Raw genomic sequence first — 16,374 nt, 5'->3', positions numbered from 1 at the left:
TTGATTAGGAAAATTTTGAAATGAATTCTTAATTCAATCAATCCTTTCTGTAACAGTTTGAAATTCAGGTTAGGGTTCCTCTGAAGGTATTTTGAGAAAATACTGTCCGAAATGCATGTGCACACAGGCCTGGTTTCCTACATGTATCAGTTTAAAGGCAAACAGAAAGCTGAAACATTGAATGAATGATTGATTGTGCCTTAGAGCGACATTGTAAATAGTTCAGCCATAGTCTTGAACAAGAAAACACTGTGAAAATCAGGAAACCAAGTATATAACAGATACATACATATGCAAAGTCAGTTTTCTCCTTACGTGCTTTGGCATTAACTAGACACCTGTAGTCCAATCTCCTTTTTATGAAAACATGTTGACTGTGTCTCGCAAAGTGACCAACCACAGTTTTGATGTAAGCACACACGAAGATTCAACAAAGATCGCTTGTTCTCTTGTCTCAGTTATCGCTTGTCTCAGTTAGCCTGGGATTTTCTCGTATATTCCCTTGGCAAGAATCTTCTGTTTTCTGACATGATTACACCTGCTTTTTTATTGATATCTCCGAAACACATAGCACACGCTATATCGTATTTAAATTTTTTTCAGAAACTATTTTCAACAATGATTATTTTATTCTTATGTTTGAGCAACCTTAATTGCGGATGGTCGTGGATTTCCCCCGGGCTCTGCCCGATTTCCACCCACCATAATGCTGTCCGCCGTCGTATAAGTGAAATATTCTTGAGTGCGGCGTAAAACACCAATCAAATAAATACATTCTTATGTTTGATGATACTATCTGTACACTTATGCTCTTAAATTATTCATCTTATGATCTTTAAATCACTTGTTGACTTCCTAGCCGATTTTACTTCTTTTACTTCAGAGAATAAAACAAGGAAACAAACAAAAAAGCAGAAAATAAATTTAGAAGACAAGATGAACGCGCTGATCTGTACTAAGAAATAAATTACACGTCAACAAGTACGATTGTTTAATACACCAAACAATAATTCCTGTTTTCATTTCAAACGATCGGCCCCGATCGGCACAGTTGGTAGAGTGTCCACTTCGGGAGCGGTAGATCCAAGGTCAATCCTGCGTCGAGTCACACCTAAGACACTAAAAAGGGAAGTTGTAACTTCTTCGCTTGGCGTTCAGAGTTAAGGGGATAGTGCAACGACTGGTTGACCTGTATCAGTATAATAGCTCGGTCGGGGCAGCTAACTTGCCTTCAGTAAGGCATCTCAGTGAAGCAGCACTAGATAAAAGATCGGCGAAAATCTATCCTGCAACACGGAGGCACATTACATGCACTCTAAGGATTCCTTCGTCGTCGCATGACTGAAAAATTGTTGAGTACGACGTTAAACCCCAAGCGCTCACTCACTCATTTCAAATGAAAATGCCCAATTTCAATTTTTATTGAAGAATATCAAAATTTTTGTTTACAATGGACGGTATTGTCTTCGTAAACCAAAACAGTAACAGTAATTACCCAACTACTGTTGTCGTCGTCGAATCATAACCATTGTTTCGGATCAAACTGGCGTAAAATTTGGAAGATGCCTTTGGCGTCCTAGGTCTAGACGGATCCGAAAAGTTCACATAATGCAGTCCAAATTTTATGCGATATCCAGAACTCCATTCAAAGTCGTCCATCAGAGTCCATACCGTGTAACCCTTCACGTTGCAGCTGTCCAATCGAATTGCTGGGAAAGAAAAAAGAGGTCGATGAAATCTTCTAAATTAATATAAAATGTTATATTGGTACCTCGCAAAATAAGAATAACCCTCATCCACAGACAGTATATTTATATTTGACATTTTGAATCACACTGAAACATTAGCATAACCTTCTTTATATTTGGGGCGTATGTGGGAAAGTCTGACAGCAACCTGTGGATGGTCGTGAGTTTCTTCTGGGCTCTGCCATGTTTCCTCCTACCACAATGCTGCTCGACGGCGTGTAAGTGAAATATTCTTGGGTACGGCGTATAACACCATTCAAATAAATAAATCAAACCAATCTTTGTCTTTGTCAATGTGTTGACAGAAGAGAAATTAAAGTTTTGTTTCGAATTCGAACTCTTTTGTCGTTAAAGGTACAAATTGTCCTACTGTATCATGTGACTTGTGACAATGGTTTAGGCAACCTTTGTTAATTGTTAATTAAGTTAACGACCACTTGTTCCAGCATGTTATAGAAGTACAAAAGACACCTCATTCCCTTAGGAACTTCTCAAGTTCACAAACGTTCAGTTCCCCCAATTTTTTCCATCGTTCCACGCTAAATAACGTTTTGTCAAACGTCTTTCAGATGCCCATGTCAGATAGTAAAATGTGATCAATACTAGTTGTCTAACATTTTTTGGACAGATCACGTTGTAAAGTAGGACTTGTTTTACTTTTCGAGCTAAAAGAGTTTGAACTCGAAACTCCCCTATTCCTACCGCCAAACTTACCTTTCAGCACCTCGTTGGTGTAGTTACGTATATAGCCCACCCTGAACTGATCATCTAATTCACCTGTGGGGTCGTCCACTCCATTTTCTGTTATGTACACCAAAGGGTTGTTGTACTGCGACTTCACCCAGTTCAGCAGTTTCCTTATCCCCACAGGAACCGATTTTAACCAATCACCTGGAACTAACCTGGGGGAACCAATGGAAATCTTGATACAGAAGTTCTGAAAGTACTCTCGATTTAATCTTGGTTTAATCAAGAAAATAATACATGGTGATCCAAATTAACATTGATATCATAATTGGTAGGGTGCTTTTTGCCCGAGAGTGTTGCTTCTTTACCATTTGGAACATAAATTTACCTCTTCCAAGATCATGTGTCAGTCAACAAACTGGCGGCATCTCTGTAAAGTACTGTGTGCGTGTTGTTGTTGTTCTATGTTAATGTTTAATAGAGTTGTCCCCATCCGATTGCCAACTGAATGCCAGAGTTTATATGCGAAAATCAATATTAGAAATGACGAATTTATATGGATTATGTAAATATTTTTAAGCAATGCAGGTAATCATAATTATTATAACGTCATAAGTATGGCCGCCGTCGAATAAGTGAAATATTCTTCACTACAGCGTAAAACACCAGTCAAATATATAAATAAATATCTTTATATTGAATTAATAGAATATGTGAGCTATATTTAACGGAATAATCTGTTACAATATTAGAATAATCTGCTACAGCCATCTCCTGCCATAACATAATACATTCTGGTATCACTCAGGCGACAGATTTTCTATTAAATTATTCTTTTCTGAAGATTAATATCATCGGCCTATTCCCTTTGGTAGCAAGGTTTCTGGTTTGGAAAACGACAGCAAAATACCTACCCTTTCCATTTTGGATCGAGTGAGATCAACAGGTCCTGGTCACTTTCGTAAGATGGCGGAAATAAAGGAAGTGGGTGATCGGAAATCAGCTGGGAGGAGTAATGGTTGATACCGACAAAATCTCCTGACCCTGCATGACGAGCAAAAGAAAATACGTGCGCCAGTGTCTTGGAGACACAGAAACGACATGAATCTTAAAACTACAGACATCTAGAAAGGAAGCCATTCTGTATTCCCCATGTAAATTCTATATTGCCATTATTATTGAAGTTATTATTGGTATTATTATTGCTGTTGTCATCCTTTTCAGTTTATATTTACTGAGAAGTACTTAATTTTCGCGTGGAACTAATTTTCGCGAATTTCGCGGTCAATAATTTACCGCTAATAATGATTCCAGAGAAAAAATTATCCCAAAAAAAAATTTAGTAGTAATCTTTGCCAGGGTGACGGGAGTTGCGCTAAAAAGGCCGACGAGTCAGCTAAATTTTTTAACAGCAAGGAAAGGGATATTATGGTTTAAATTTATACAAACTCTGGTGCTAAAGCTTGGTAAACAAAGTGTGAGTTTATTCGTCTTTAGTTTGATGAATCTTCGCTATGCCCGTAAAGTGAAAGAAAAGTAGATACCAGCACGCGCTGGCTTGTGTTGAATGTCGCTCTGATGCACGTTATCCCATTGGTTGTGTCTCTCCAGTGGTCCAATGAGTGAGCTTCTAACAAACTGTGAAGTGTGTACAACAACACAATGGCAGTTTGACAGCTACGGCAATGTTTGCGGTTTCTAACCTGATACGGACGATTAAAACTGAAAACAATGCAAAACTTACCGTGTTGCTTGATAAAGAACGAGTGACTGGCGCCGATTATGGTGAATTCATATGTTTTACGTTGAACTGCTCCAAAGGTGACAGGTGTTTTAAAAGTATTCATCCATGATTTGAAAAGAAGTAACACCTGTTTGAGCACTGCCCACGGTAGGTGTGAAAATAATCTTCTTACGTTGTGATAATCCATCCCCCATTGTTTTAATATCTGATCCAGATCACGAGGATTACCGCAGGAAAAACATGAGGATAAAAGCCATCCACGGTGATATCTGTTTGACGTGCTTGAATAATTTCGGCCATATTATATCTTGGAAAATTTTAAGATTTATTTTTCAGTATTCTCTTAAATACGCGAAAATTAATTCCTGCGAACATATTTTTGGAGAAAATCCGCGAAAATAAATTCCAGCGAATAAGTACTTTACAGTATTTATTTATTTGATTGGTGTTTTACACTGTACTGAAGAATACTTCAATTACGTATCACGGCGGCCAGCATTATGGTGGGAGGAAACTGCGCAGAACCCGATGGAAACCCACGATCATCCGCAAGTTGCTGCTGGACCTTACACACGTTTGGCCGGAGAAGAAGCCAGCACTTGAACTCACAGTGAGAGGCTATTGGGTCTCCGTGCCGTGCTGGCGGGCTAACTACCAGGGGCCAGGGAGGTCCCAGTTTATACACATGATTATGGATGTCACAACATGATTCTATCCCATGATAAGACATCTGCTTTTCGATGCTTAACTCTCTTTGCCTGCCATACAAAGTTGAGTCAACGTAGCGTAAAGAGCTTGTATTATACTGATGTGTGTTTTCACTCTGTGTTACCACAGACGTTGCGACTGCTTCGAAAATGGGTCGCTATAACCACCTATCTACTACAAAGGAGTAAAATAAATACGTTAAAATATCCCTTACCTTTGTTCATACGGATCTGGTCGGCAGTGAAAGGCGGAAGTCGGGATTTAGTGTATCCCTGAGCCTTGCTTTTATTGGCTACTCGTTCCTTCATAACATCTGGGTAGTCACCACTACCATATATGGGGTTGAGGAACCAGCCCAGTTTGAACTGAGCCGCACGTTCCGCGGCCTCTTGATCACGTGGTGCCTGAGTCTTGGGAAACTTCCATTGCAGATCAGCTGTTATACCGACCTTCCCTGGAGTCAAAGACAATTTCATAATCAGCTGTTATACCAGTCTTGCCTGTAGCGAAAAAGAGTTTCACTATCAGCTATTATATCGAAAAGTCAAAGAAAGTGTATTTTAGGCGAGTAAGCCGCCTTCATGGGAATGGCGCACCTCCGTCCCCACCTCACCCTCACTTAACCAACAGACACGAAAACACATTTTTCTGCAGAACAACCATTTTCGTAACGCAGACACCATGGCCTTGACCTACTTGACACCATGGCCTTGACCTACTGGGTCATACCTTTAAATTTCCCGTAGAATTCGTTCTTGTACGTATGGAATGCCTGAACGTGGGATAGAATCATGTTGTGACCGGCAATGTAAGGATCCTCGGCTGGACTTTGAATCCCAGGGGCAAAGATTCCGTTACCATATCCAAGCCAGATGATAGACCAGGGCTCGATAAATGTCACCCAGAACGGTACCTACATGTGTAAGTACATGGCGACAAGTATTGGATAACAGTGGACATGAGACACTTTGCAAATCTCAACATCAAGGGTGCAAATAAGCTACCCCTGAAAGCAAATATACTACATGGAAATTTGGTTGTATATGGGGACCTATTCTGGCTTAATGGCTACCCGGGTCCAAGATGGATTAAGCATTTATCTCGTCTCATAAATGGGTACTGCCTTACCAGTTAGTCCAGAAATCGTCATCGTAAAGGAATGAACAGGAACGAAGAATACGTAACACGCAGTTTGGTTCGGAATTACTTCAGGTGTTAAAAGGTATTTAACATAAGATATTTTGTTACTGACAACTTACAGTCTAGCATGGTACACGATTTGAATACTAATTTCACACAGTCACCTAAAACATGCATTGCGTCTTTCCAACATAAATGAAAACTGTTGACTGCTTCTCTTTGCCTGATTCCATCGTATTCTCCTACACTCTATACACTTTCTTACTTGTCTAGTTCGTGTTAATGTCGTTTTGAGAATTGGCTTTGTGATTATTGACCTGGAACGTCCATGTTGGCTAACGTCTGGCATACGAACGTCTGTTCCGACACATAGATTACAAAGAGACCAATAAACAAACAATGACAAATTACCTACGTTAATTAACTGATCCATAACGATTATACCAAAATGGTTCGTTACCCGATCTCCGAAAGTCTTGAAACAGAATCGGGCGTAGTCGTTGAAGCGATCCACAATGCTCTCGTTTAGCCACCCTCCTGCGTCCTGCAGAGCCTGAGGGAGATCCCAGTGGTAGAGCACAACCATGGGCTTGATCCCGGCCCCACGGACGGCGTTAATAAGGTTGTTGTAGTACTCTATGCCCTTCTGGTTTACCTGTGCCGTGGTACCGTCTGGAAGCACCCGTGGCCAGGAGATCGAGAAACGGTAATGCTTTACCTGCAGATTGATTGATTGATTGACTGAATAGTGTTTCCATGATCTTGGCATTCATCAATTCGGCCGAACAAGCTAGCTAGTCCATCATTTATTACTTCACACTTTCATCTTTGCAGGCGATGGAATTGTTAACCCAAATCTGAGAACGATGCTTTGTTTAACGTTGGGGATTATTTTTGTGGGACTCACAGTATTGTGTCACTAGTTTTCTATGAATTGACCGTTGTTGGTTAGAACAGCCTGAATCCCTGAAACACATCTCATTGCCTTGGAGCAAATCGTTCCATGCAATGGAGTCGCCATGTAAACTTATTTATATACGTATGTATCAACACTATCATCCTTCATTATTGCATAATTTTTTCATATTTCATTCATTCTTTTGTCGTGAATCTGTCATCCATTACTTGAAAATACTAAAGAATAATAATTAATCAAAATTAAAGACAATCTGAGAGAAATACCACAAATCTTTTAATTGAGCGCTTTATAAACACAGTGAGAAAAGAAAACTATTAAAATATTCATATATTAAATCAAAACTGAAGCACGCCCCTCACCCCTAATCTTTTCAAGTTAGCGACATCCTCTTCCCACTTGTGGTAGCTGTCACAGGCCACGTCGCCCGTGTCGTTGTTGTAGTTTTTACCCTCGTGGGAAAACGTGTCCCAGATACTTGGACCTTTTCCTAAAACAAAAGATCCCTAAGACACATGTCACAGCAATAACGTAGGCCTAATCATTTCGTGGGTAGATAATAATTTATACGTTTAACGTAGGCCTACTGTTTTACATACATACGTGTACGTTTTGTTTACTGTTTGCCTTTCCATGGCTCCGTGCTAATTTCTTATATACTTACTTAATTCTTCCATGGTTGGTGTTGAACCTGTTCCTAGAAATTATAGTCTCGCAATTACTGACGTACTTGGATCGGGGTGGTATCACATGATGAAGTTTGACAGTTTTACTCCTCTTGTGACGTCATCATTTGAATAAGTACGGACAAGTTTACTTGTCTTATGACGCAATGACGAATCTACTCGTCTCATGGTGGTAACATTGGAGGTATGTGCGTCAGCTGTGGTACTCTTACCGTTCGTCCACAGAATAAAGGCATCTCTCAGCCTATGCCACAGGTTTCACTGTCTTCTACAGTATTTACATAAAAAGTTAAGAGCATTTATACATGACATTTAGAAAGGCACATACATAGCTGTAATTAACTCTATCTTAGTCTTAGTCAATCTTAGTCTGCATTATAGCCTACGCAGCACAGCAGACAATCGATCAAAATTATCCCCAGAAGAGAGTTAAGACATTAATTAAATCCGTTAGATAAGCCTATCATGTTATCTTGGGATACGGACTAAGACACAAAACAAGTAATTCTCTAGTGCATAGGCTACTGCCCACAGTTTTGAAGAGAGTGTAGGACGATAAGGCATTTGTGTTTGTCTACAGATCTCAGTGCCGCCGAGTTTTTCATTGCGATACATGAATGCAGCTATCCGCAGCAGTTCACATAGCTACAGGTAGATGCACATTTAGTATCTGTCAGTATATAATATCGAGTAGCCAATTTCTTACCTACAGCGGGCCGACTGATACCGTTGATATAACATGAATTAATGCTTGATTCATTTTTTTCTGTGTACAGTTAAGTCTACAATAACAGTTAGTTTTATCTGTGGAACAGATCACGAGACCTTTGAGTAGAAAAGAAAATAATTGCTCTTCCTGTTTGAGATTCGCACCAAAAGAAGAGTGAAACAACAAAGAATAGATGCATGTATGTATGCTTGGGGTTTAATGTAACAATGTCATATGACGACGGTTAGTCATCTGGTGTGCGTACATATATTATGTCTTCTTGTGGCAGAGCGAGTCTATACCGTCAAATTGCTGCCGCCACTGAAGTATTATGCTGAAGACACCAGACGTGACACCTCTCCCAGTCACATTATGTTAACACCAGGTCAACCAGTCATGTTTTGTTGCTCTAACCGCTCAGTGCTGAGCGCTAAGCGAGACAGTGAATCAGCAAAGAAACGATAAAACATATTCACATGGGTCAAATGAGCTACGAGCTATAATGTAATGTGCAATCTTTCCCGCCTGATGTAATTCGATTTGGTCTGATTCTTTGGAAGAAAACAATATCAAATCTATTCGACCTGTTTCGGCAATACGAGGGAAAACGCGTGCAAAATGTGCACATTGGCCAGGTAACCCGTAGCCTTGCACTTTACATGTCTGGGAAGGTAAAGCTTGGTGTAGAAGTAGCTATGGCTTACCATCCTCATTCCATGCTCCCTCAATCTGGTAGGACCCCGTGGCGATGCCCCACATAAAATCAGGAGGGAAGTCCCCGAAGAAGAACTCTTCTTCGTGCTGCAAGGCGACGACCGCTCGAATGCCGAGCAGGAGAATAGTCGTTACACAGCTAGCAGCCATTGTTCCCGAAGACGATATTCCCATCTGAAACTGGTTTACACCAACTTTTCCAGTCTGTCCATACGTTCCTAAACCAAGCCCTTCTTGCCGACTAATGACTAGGGTGTATATTTGCGATATCTTAAAATAATTACAGATATATTTAAACCATTTTATTAATTAAACACGTGTACTTTAAAATTAAATTCCGACATCTCAAATAATAGGCTTGTGTTCATACGTGAACCATCTATTTCCAATATCTAAAAATGTTTTCCAGGTAAGTATCTGGAATACTTTTCAACACATCTCGATAAACAATTACAGTGCACATGCCCGTAAAATGCGCACGTAGGCCTATCAGATATGGCTTCTAATGAAAAGATTTTCAGATCGCAATGAATTCATGATGTCGGAAACCAATGGACCCATTTCAAGAGATCTGGAAGCCGTCATGCATGCATGTTTAATAATATATAAATGCTCACACATTTAATAATTACGGCTTGCTATGTGTTTTGGTTCCAGACTTTCTTCAGTTTTACCAAAAGTGTTCTAAAAACCACAAAGGTTTTGATTTATTGGTTTATTTGCTTGGTGTTTAACTCTGCGTGCGTGCGTGTTTGGAGTTTAACGTCGCACCTAACAATTTTTCAGTCATATGACGTCTGTTTAACTCTGTGATCAAAAACTTAATATATTACAGTGATCAGACTTACTGCTCGGGAAAACGGAGAGCCCGGAGGAAACGACCGCTCTTTGTCAGGTATTTGAAAAACCTCTCGAAACCCAATAGAATCCGAACCAGCGACGGCAGGATTCGAACACGCAACCTCATGGTTCAAGGACGTGGCGAACGTAGGGAACCAGAGTTTTAAACCGTCTGGAATCGTTAAGGCACATTTAACCCAAGAATTTGTAACTTTCCAACGCGAGTTATACCAATATGCACATGCGCACGACAGCATTGAAACGGAAGCCTTCGTTACTACTTTCCCTCGACATATTATTAAGCTGACACCTTTAAAATTCCAAGTCACATGGATTCATCTTTGATTCCATTTCCATTCTTACTATCTTCATTAAAAGGGCAATTAAAAGGGCCATTAAAAGGGCATATGTGCACCTAATAACGGTATAGCAAAGCATTTCTTTTACCTAGTTTGAAGTCCAACTGTCCACACAGACGCAGCTGTTCGGTGCGTGTTATCTTTGACTATATTTCACTGCTGAGATAAGACTCTCTCTTCCAAGCAAGGCTGAATTTTGTGAAAATAAAAAAACAATCAGCACAAGCCACATACATATGGCCTGATTTTCCCAGTAAAACAAGCGTTACATGAAATCTGATAGGTCCAAGCTGTTGAAGTAAGTTTGCAATGTAACGCACAGACGCGAAGCACAGAACTATAGCTATTCTGCATGTATGACGTAATATAATTCCAAGTCTTGGGCCAAAGTAACTGTAATTGAAGTTCAAGCCCGTAGTCCTAAAGATTATGCTCATCATCTGGTTTTAAAAAGTGTTGGGAAACTTGACAATTTTAGCCCACATTGGAAGGTAATATAGTCTGGGTACTAAACAATGTCCTAGAAACGAGTGCGCAACAGATCTTTATGAAGTTATTGGAATATTTACTGAAAAAAAAAAGAATTATGCGCGAAACGGACCTCAGACGGATCAACTGCAGCACAATGAAAAGACGTTTTTTTCAACAGAACATCAAAGAGTGTTATAAAGCTCCTAAGTTCGTTTAATTAGAATTATAGCGGATAAGGTACTGCTAGAGCGACCTATTTGGTGAAAGGCCAGTGGAAACACCGGAGGCAATCTAGTCCACTCGATCAGTAAGTAGTCTATAGTTAAGATAAGATCAAGCTTGGAAATGAAACAATTAACGACCGTCCCTGATTGAGAAGCACACACGGTATGCGAGAACAAGGCGCATTATTAAATAAATAGGTAAATAAATCTTGAGCGGTGTGAAGGTCACAATCTGTGTTGTTAGAAACGGTTGCAAAGCACCTGGTGCACTGTGCCATTCCAATTATCTTGAAAGTAACACAATCAATGAGCGCCGGTGTATCATAGTCAGGTGTCAAAAAACCTTCATTAACAAATCATTACCTATGAAAGTTAATCTCATTACAGAGCGAACCAATATACCCCAGCGCACGCTGATCACCATTACGCGTTGACGTCACGTCACGAGGCACCCTGTTTAATCAGCAGATACCACGAACTAAGGCTCTTATACGATCAAAGACTATTTCCTATCTTACGCAGTGCTTACCCAACAAGAAGTCAAGTCAAGGGCGGGAACTACATGTAACAAGCACCATGTTGCCTCAGCCAGCATGCATGTTTAACGAGTACTGGAAAGGTCTGTTAATGACGTAACCATCCGACAATCAGGCGAGTCGTTTATAGAGCTGACTGTTCAACACAATTCACACAAGGCGACGGAAAAACGGTTACGTCTACCTTAGCATTGGTATCGTCATCCGCAAGTTGGTACAGAAAAGGTGCAAAGAAAAGGCCGGGTTTAGATCAGCCCTCCGGACGAATTGTGGGCATACCAGCGCCCGGCCAAGCCGACAATAGGTTAACGGAACAGAGATGTAGGACAGGACTTAACACGCGGAAATTTGCAGAGAGGTGCGAAGAAGGAAATCTGCGAAACAGACCAACTAATGAAAAAATGTTGGAAGACACGAAAGCACCGTCGGTACAAGATCAACGCCTGGGCAATGGGCTACCCCCGGACGTGACGGTTAGCAAAGCATACTACAACAGATGGGCCAGGAAACCTAGTTCCGGTGCCCGGAAACCCATCCCTGGCTTCTTAGGCTTTCATCGTATGATTACCAGTAACTGTTTGCCTACAAAACGTTCTCCCGATGATAGCGCCCAGTTGGCGGCCGCTGAGATATCCCAAAAACGACAAGAGATAACCAGTTCTTGTTGTCAGACCCATATTCCTCCTCTCCCCAAGATCACGGTCAACATGGTAGACTGTCGGGGAAATTCCAGAACTGCTTCTGGACACTCAGAGGACGATGGATCGGATCTTGAATATTCCACGCCATCAATATACAGTATAGAACTGGATGAGGGATACTTCGCTTCTTCCCTACTAAGCGTCCCAAAACTCGATCTTATGGATAAAGCGCAGAGATGGTCTGCTGTGTCGATGACGGACTTGAAAAACTGGAGTGACTCATCCACGAAGGTTGAGTCGGATGGTCAGAGTGACAGCGTTGGCAGCGAAAGAGTTTGGGTATCAAATCCGAAAGTTATAGGGCCATGTGACGGCACTGATACATGCATAACATGTACATGTACGGTACATTCTGGCATAAGTGAACTTAATTCAGAGTGCAATGTGGAGCTATCCACTATGAGCTGTCAGTCAGAACATGGTTCAGTAGATCAGTCATCGGCATTGTCACAGGTCCGTCCTTGTGCAAAGGAGGGAATTGTGCGCTACAAAACTACAGACAATGTTTCATCGACAACTGAAGATGGTGTTGGGGATTCGTACAGAAGTGGACACGGAAGAGTCGAGGAAAAACCTGTGACAATCGACATTTGTGCGAATATGCCGTCGACAATCAATGAGCGCCGGTGTATCATAGCAACAGAACCGATATCAAGGACACTGACTTTACCTACACCGCTCAACAGCCTGTCGATATCTGGAATCGACCTTCTTTGTCGATCAACGTCGGAAGTACCCTGTAAACCTAGGTCGTCAAAAACAGAAGACCAATTTGTTCAGTCGGCACTCAGATTTGATGACAACTCTGGATTAGCGGTAGAGATTCATGCAAATAGTTTAACGACAAAGGATAATCAAAAGAACTGTGCACTGAAAACACCCCATTCACGTCCCAGATTCACGTCCGAGATGTTGAATATAACAACTGAAAAGTCTTATACCTTTAAACCAATAGCCCTTAGAGGTAAAAGATTATGCTCACCATATGTTTCCAAAACCCTTGGGGAAGTCGGTGATTTACAACCCGCATTGGAAGATAACATGCCTCGGGTATTAAATAATACTTTAAAATCGGCTACAAAAAAGCCGGCTGCAGCTGATCCATGTGAAGCTACCGAAATACATTCTTCAGAAAAGGAGCTAAGCAGGCAGCTGATATTAGTCGGATTAAGTGCAATACAAGGTAAAAACAGTTCTTACAGCAGAGCATCAAAGAATGTTAAAAAGCATCTAAGTTCGTTTGATAAGAACTTCAAAGCGTTAGTGAGTCAGTTTCATCGCAGGGCGAAAACATTCAATGCCCTTCGAAGGTCGTACTCTTCAGCGGCTAAATCCCTCGTGCAAAGTGGACCAAAGAGCAGCCAGTGCCATCTAGCGGAGTTGTACGCTTCCGATTTTCCAGTTTCCAGTCCCAGTTTCCCGCAGGACGAATTTGTGCAGTTCGCGGCATCCTCACGACTCCACGATCGCTTTTCTTACAAGCACAATGGGTGTGATTCCTGAATATGTTTTGCGTTAATTCGTGCGATAACCTGCGCGCTTTCAGGTACAACTGTACATTTGGTAATGCCAAAGTGAGTAATTGCAATCGACAGTCCCTCGCACGCTGTCTGCTATTTGCATATGAGTGGCCCTTGAAGCTTGATCTCACGCGCTTTAGGAAAAAGTTTCAGTGAAGGCGTGAGCACGGATCTAATGCCAAAGAGGGGCACCGGTAGCACCCGGTGCGTTGTATTGGCTTGTGTGTGTACCGCCATTATCAGTCAGCTTTAAACACTCTCTTGTTTCTCCCGGGAGGCGTGACACGCGCCCCCGTGCGTGGAATGTGTAACCATGGCGCGCAGGCGAAGCGTGTAATAGTATCACATATGCGGGTTTGTATTACTTTATTTTACGATTGTGAGGGAAGCGCCTTTTCACTGTCGCTTTATTTTCAACGAGTAATCGCAAACAAAATCGGGTGTCCATGGAAACACAGCACAACAACGTGAGAGCCGCACCAGATGTGACTTTGACCAGTATAATCGCGTGTTCGAATTCAACCTGTGGCTGGTTCGACTCAGGTTTTCAATCAGGAGGTTTGTCAAGCAAATTGGCCGGGTTGTTCAAAAGTGTCTTAAGAATTAAGATTTAACTTTAAGCCAAATCTTCACTTTTGTACTTAGCCCAAAAATAATTGAGTAACGGTATATTAGACATGAACTAAATCTGTTGCCTGTGCCAAATGGAACAAATGGTCCCTGACGATAGCTTTGCACGGACTATAGCAGCTTTCCTCTACCAATAAACCGGGAGCCGATTCCACAAAGCCAATTTTGACTTAAGTCAAGATTTGAAATACGATTTTAGAGTTCATTTTGGGGTCCTGTAAATGAAAATGTTTACTACGTCATCAGTGTTATCTTAAAAGAAAAGAACACATGTATACAGCCTATATCTTAAATGAAAGCGCTGTACAAACTGTGTGGAATTCTATTTGTTTAGATTTTAAAAAGTTTTTGTTAGAGAGAAAAGCGGGTTTAAACATCGTCAGTCTCTACAAAATCCACTGATACGAGGCACGTTGAAATTCCCGCCATGTTTAAGGCTTGTCCAGTGAAAAGCCTCCTTTCCTCCTCTTGAATATTTATGCTGACGTCACTGTACTTACGGTTTTATTCCTACCATTTATTTAACGTGCATTTCCAGTCTCAGCTAAATGCGTACATATATCTTGATACTCCTGAATTTTAAGGTCTTTGAAAGCCAACTCTAAAAAGGAACAGTTTAGGATGTACGAGCGGGCTACACCATGCAGATAGGGTGCCAAAATGTGTCTGGATTGCCATGTTCTGGAGAGCTACTGCTGGGCAAAGCTAAGCACGATGACGTGCGTAATCATGTTAAAATGGCGGCCTAAAGGAGAGTTCTAAGCTTTCGAGTGAGTGGGTGAGTGCTTGGGGTTTAACATCGTACGTAACAATCTTTCAGTCATATGACGACGAAGGAGTCCTTAGAGTGCACGTAATATGCATCCTTGTTGCAGGACGGATTTCCACCGCTCTAGTGCTGCTTTACTGAGGCGCCTTACCGAAGGCAAGTAAGCCACACCGCCCGAGCCATTATACTGATACGGGTCAACCAGCCGATGCACTATCCTCTAAAACCCTGAACGCCAAGCAAGGAAGTTACAGCTTCGTCTTTTTTAGGGTCTTAGGTGTGTCCCGACCCAGGATTGACCCTGGATCTACCGCTCCCGACGCGGACGCTCTACCAACTGTGCTAAGCTTTCGATGTTTAACTGTTAAATACTCAAATAACAAGCATTGCTGACAGAAAATTCAGATATTTTCTTTAACCTTAAGCATACCTATTTCATTTAAGGTATTGGTTGTACACATGTGTTCGTTTCTTTTACGTTGAGTGATGTTGGATTGTCTGGACGCGGCTTTACCTTGCTGATTTGTTTTATGAATCCATATACACGGAAATGAAAAACGTTGAACAGCCTGCCATAACTCTGTGTCAGAAGGAAATGATATGTTATATCTAACTCGAATTCTCTCTTAGCTTTTGAGTATGACAAAATGTTTGTTGACTATGACTTGTATGCTAAAATAGTAACACGGAATTGTTGAACAGTCAATTATCAATGGTGCTAATTTCAAGTCTGGGGAGTAAGCTGACCACTGCCACTCGTAATTAATTCAATGAACTAGAATGGAGTTTAAATTTCACAAACACGTTATTCCAGTTGAATGTTTGCGCCTTTCTGTACCATATGCAAGTACACACAGAAAATCAATTCTGAATGGCCACTATTAGACAATCGCGTTAGAGCTATCAAGAGATTTTCATTCCATACGTGTATTTTTATTCCGTGTAAAGTACAATATTTCCAGCAAGTTTTTGTTGATGTTGTGTTGGACCGTTTAACGTCATAATTGTTAAGGCATCTTACTTGTTTCACATGCCAGGTTACCTTATTACCAGTGAGTAATTACTTTTCCATTGTTTCGTAAACACGCATATGTTCATTATCCTCTACCTTTTGGGTTAACCATTCTCTTTTTCTACGTTTATTTCAAACCAATTTATTTCAAATCGACATTGACTAAATCATTCTTGTTTGGTCCCCTCCTCAGTAGGAGATTTCCTCTGCATAATTCATGTTCGAGTTCAGCAGGACTAATTTATGTTTTATAGCGATCT

At 41.1% G+C, this 16,374-nt stretch overlaps 1 protein-coding gene across 2 annotated transcripts; it reads right to left on the bottom strand.

Annotated features, from left to right (window-relative positions):
- Nucleotides 1-1,410: 1,410 nt before the first annotated feature.
- Nucleotides 1,411-10,413, bottom strand: LOC135476115 (cytosolic beta-glucosidase-like). Of its 2 annotated transcripts, none has more exons than XM_064756018.1 (9): nucleotides 10,340-10,413; nucleotides 9,043-9,232; nucleotides 7,306-7,433; nucleotides 6,488-6,745; nucleotides 5,617-5,800; nucleotides 5,102-5,341; nucleotides 3,350-3,479; nucleotides 2,463-2,650; nucleotides 1,411-1,709 (listed from the first exon to the last, which is right to left on the bottom strand). In XM_064756018.1, the coding sequence occupies exons 2-9, from the start codon at nucleotides 9,224-9,226 to the stop codon at nucleotides 1,492-1,494; spliced, it is 1,530 nt and encodes a 509-aa protein (XP_064612088.1). In that variant the 5' UTR covers nucleotides 9,227-9,232; nucleotides 10,340-10,413; the 3' UTR covers nucleotides 1,411-1,491. The 2 variants fall into 2 exon arrangements, with proteins under 2 accessions (XP_064612088.1, XP_064612089.1); XM_064756019.1 differs by having other exon boundaries at nucleotides 9,043-9,322; nucleotides 10,340-10,356.
- Between the last annotated feature and the right edge of the window lie 5,961 nt (nucleotides 10,414-16,374).

This window comes from Liolophura sinensis, chromosome 10 (genome assembly GCF_032854445.1).
Source record: "Liolophura sinensis isolate JHLJ2023 chromosome 10, CUHK_Ljap_v2, whole genome shotgun sequence".
In the NCBI taxonomy this organism is placed as follows: Eukaryota; Metazoa; Mollusca; class Polyplacophora; order Chitonida; family Chitonidae; genus Liolophura; species Liolophura sinensis.
This window is presented reverse-complemented; position numbering and strand designations above follow the sequence as displayed.

Bases quoted from the DNA above. Each gene is read 5' to 3' on its own strand.
- LOC135476115 (XM_064756018.1), bottom strand. From the start codon at position 9,226: ATGGGAATATCGTCTTCGGGAACAATGGCTGCTAGCTGTGTAACGACT. The intron at 7,434-9,042 runs GTAAGCCATAGC...CTTTTGTTTTAG, and splicing joins GGGAGCATGGAATGAGGATG to GAAAAGGTCCAAGTATCTGG. The intron at 1,710-2,462 runs GTAAGTTTGGCG...TTTCTTTCCCAG, and splicing joins CACCAACGAGGTGCTGAAAG to CAATTCGATTGGACAGCTGC.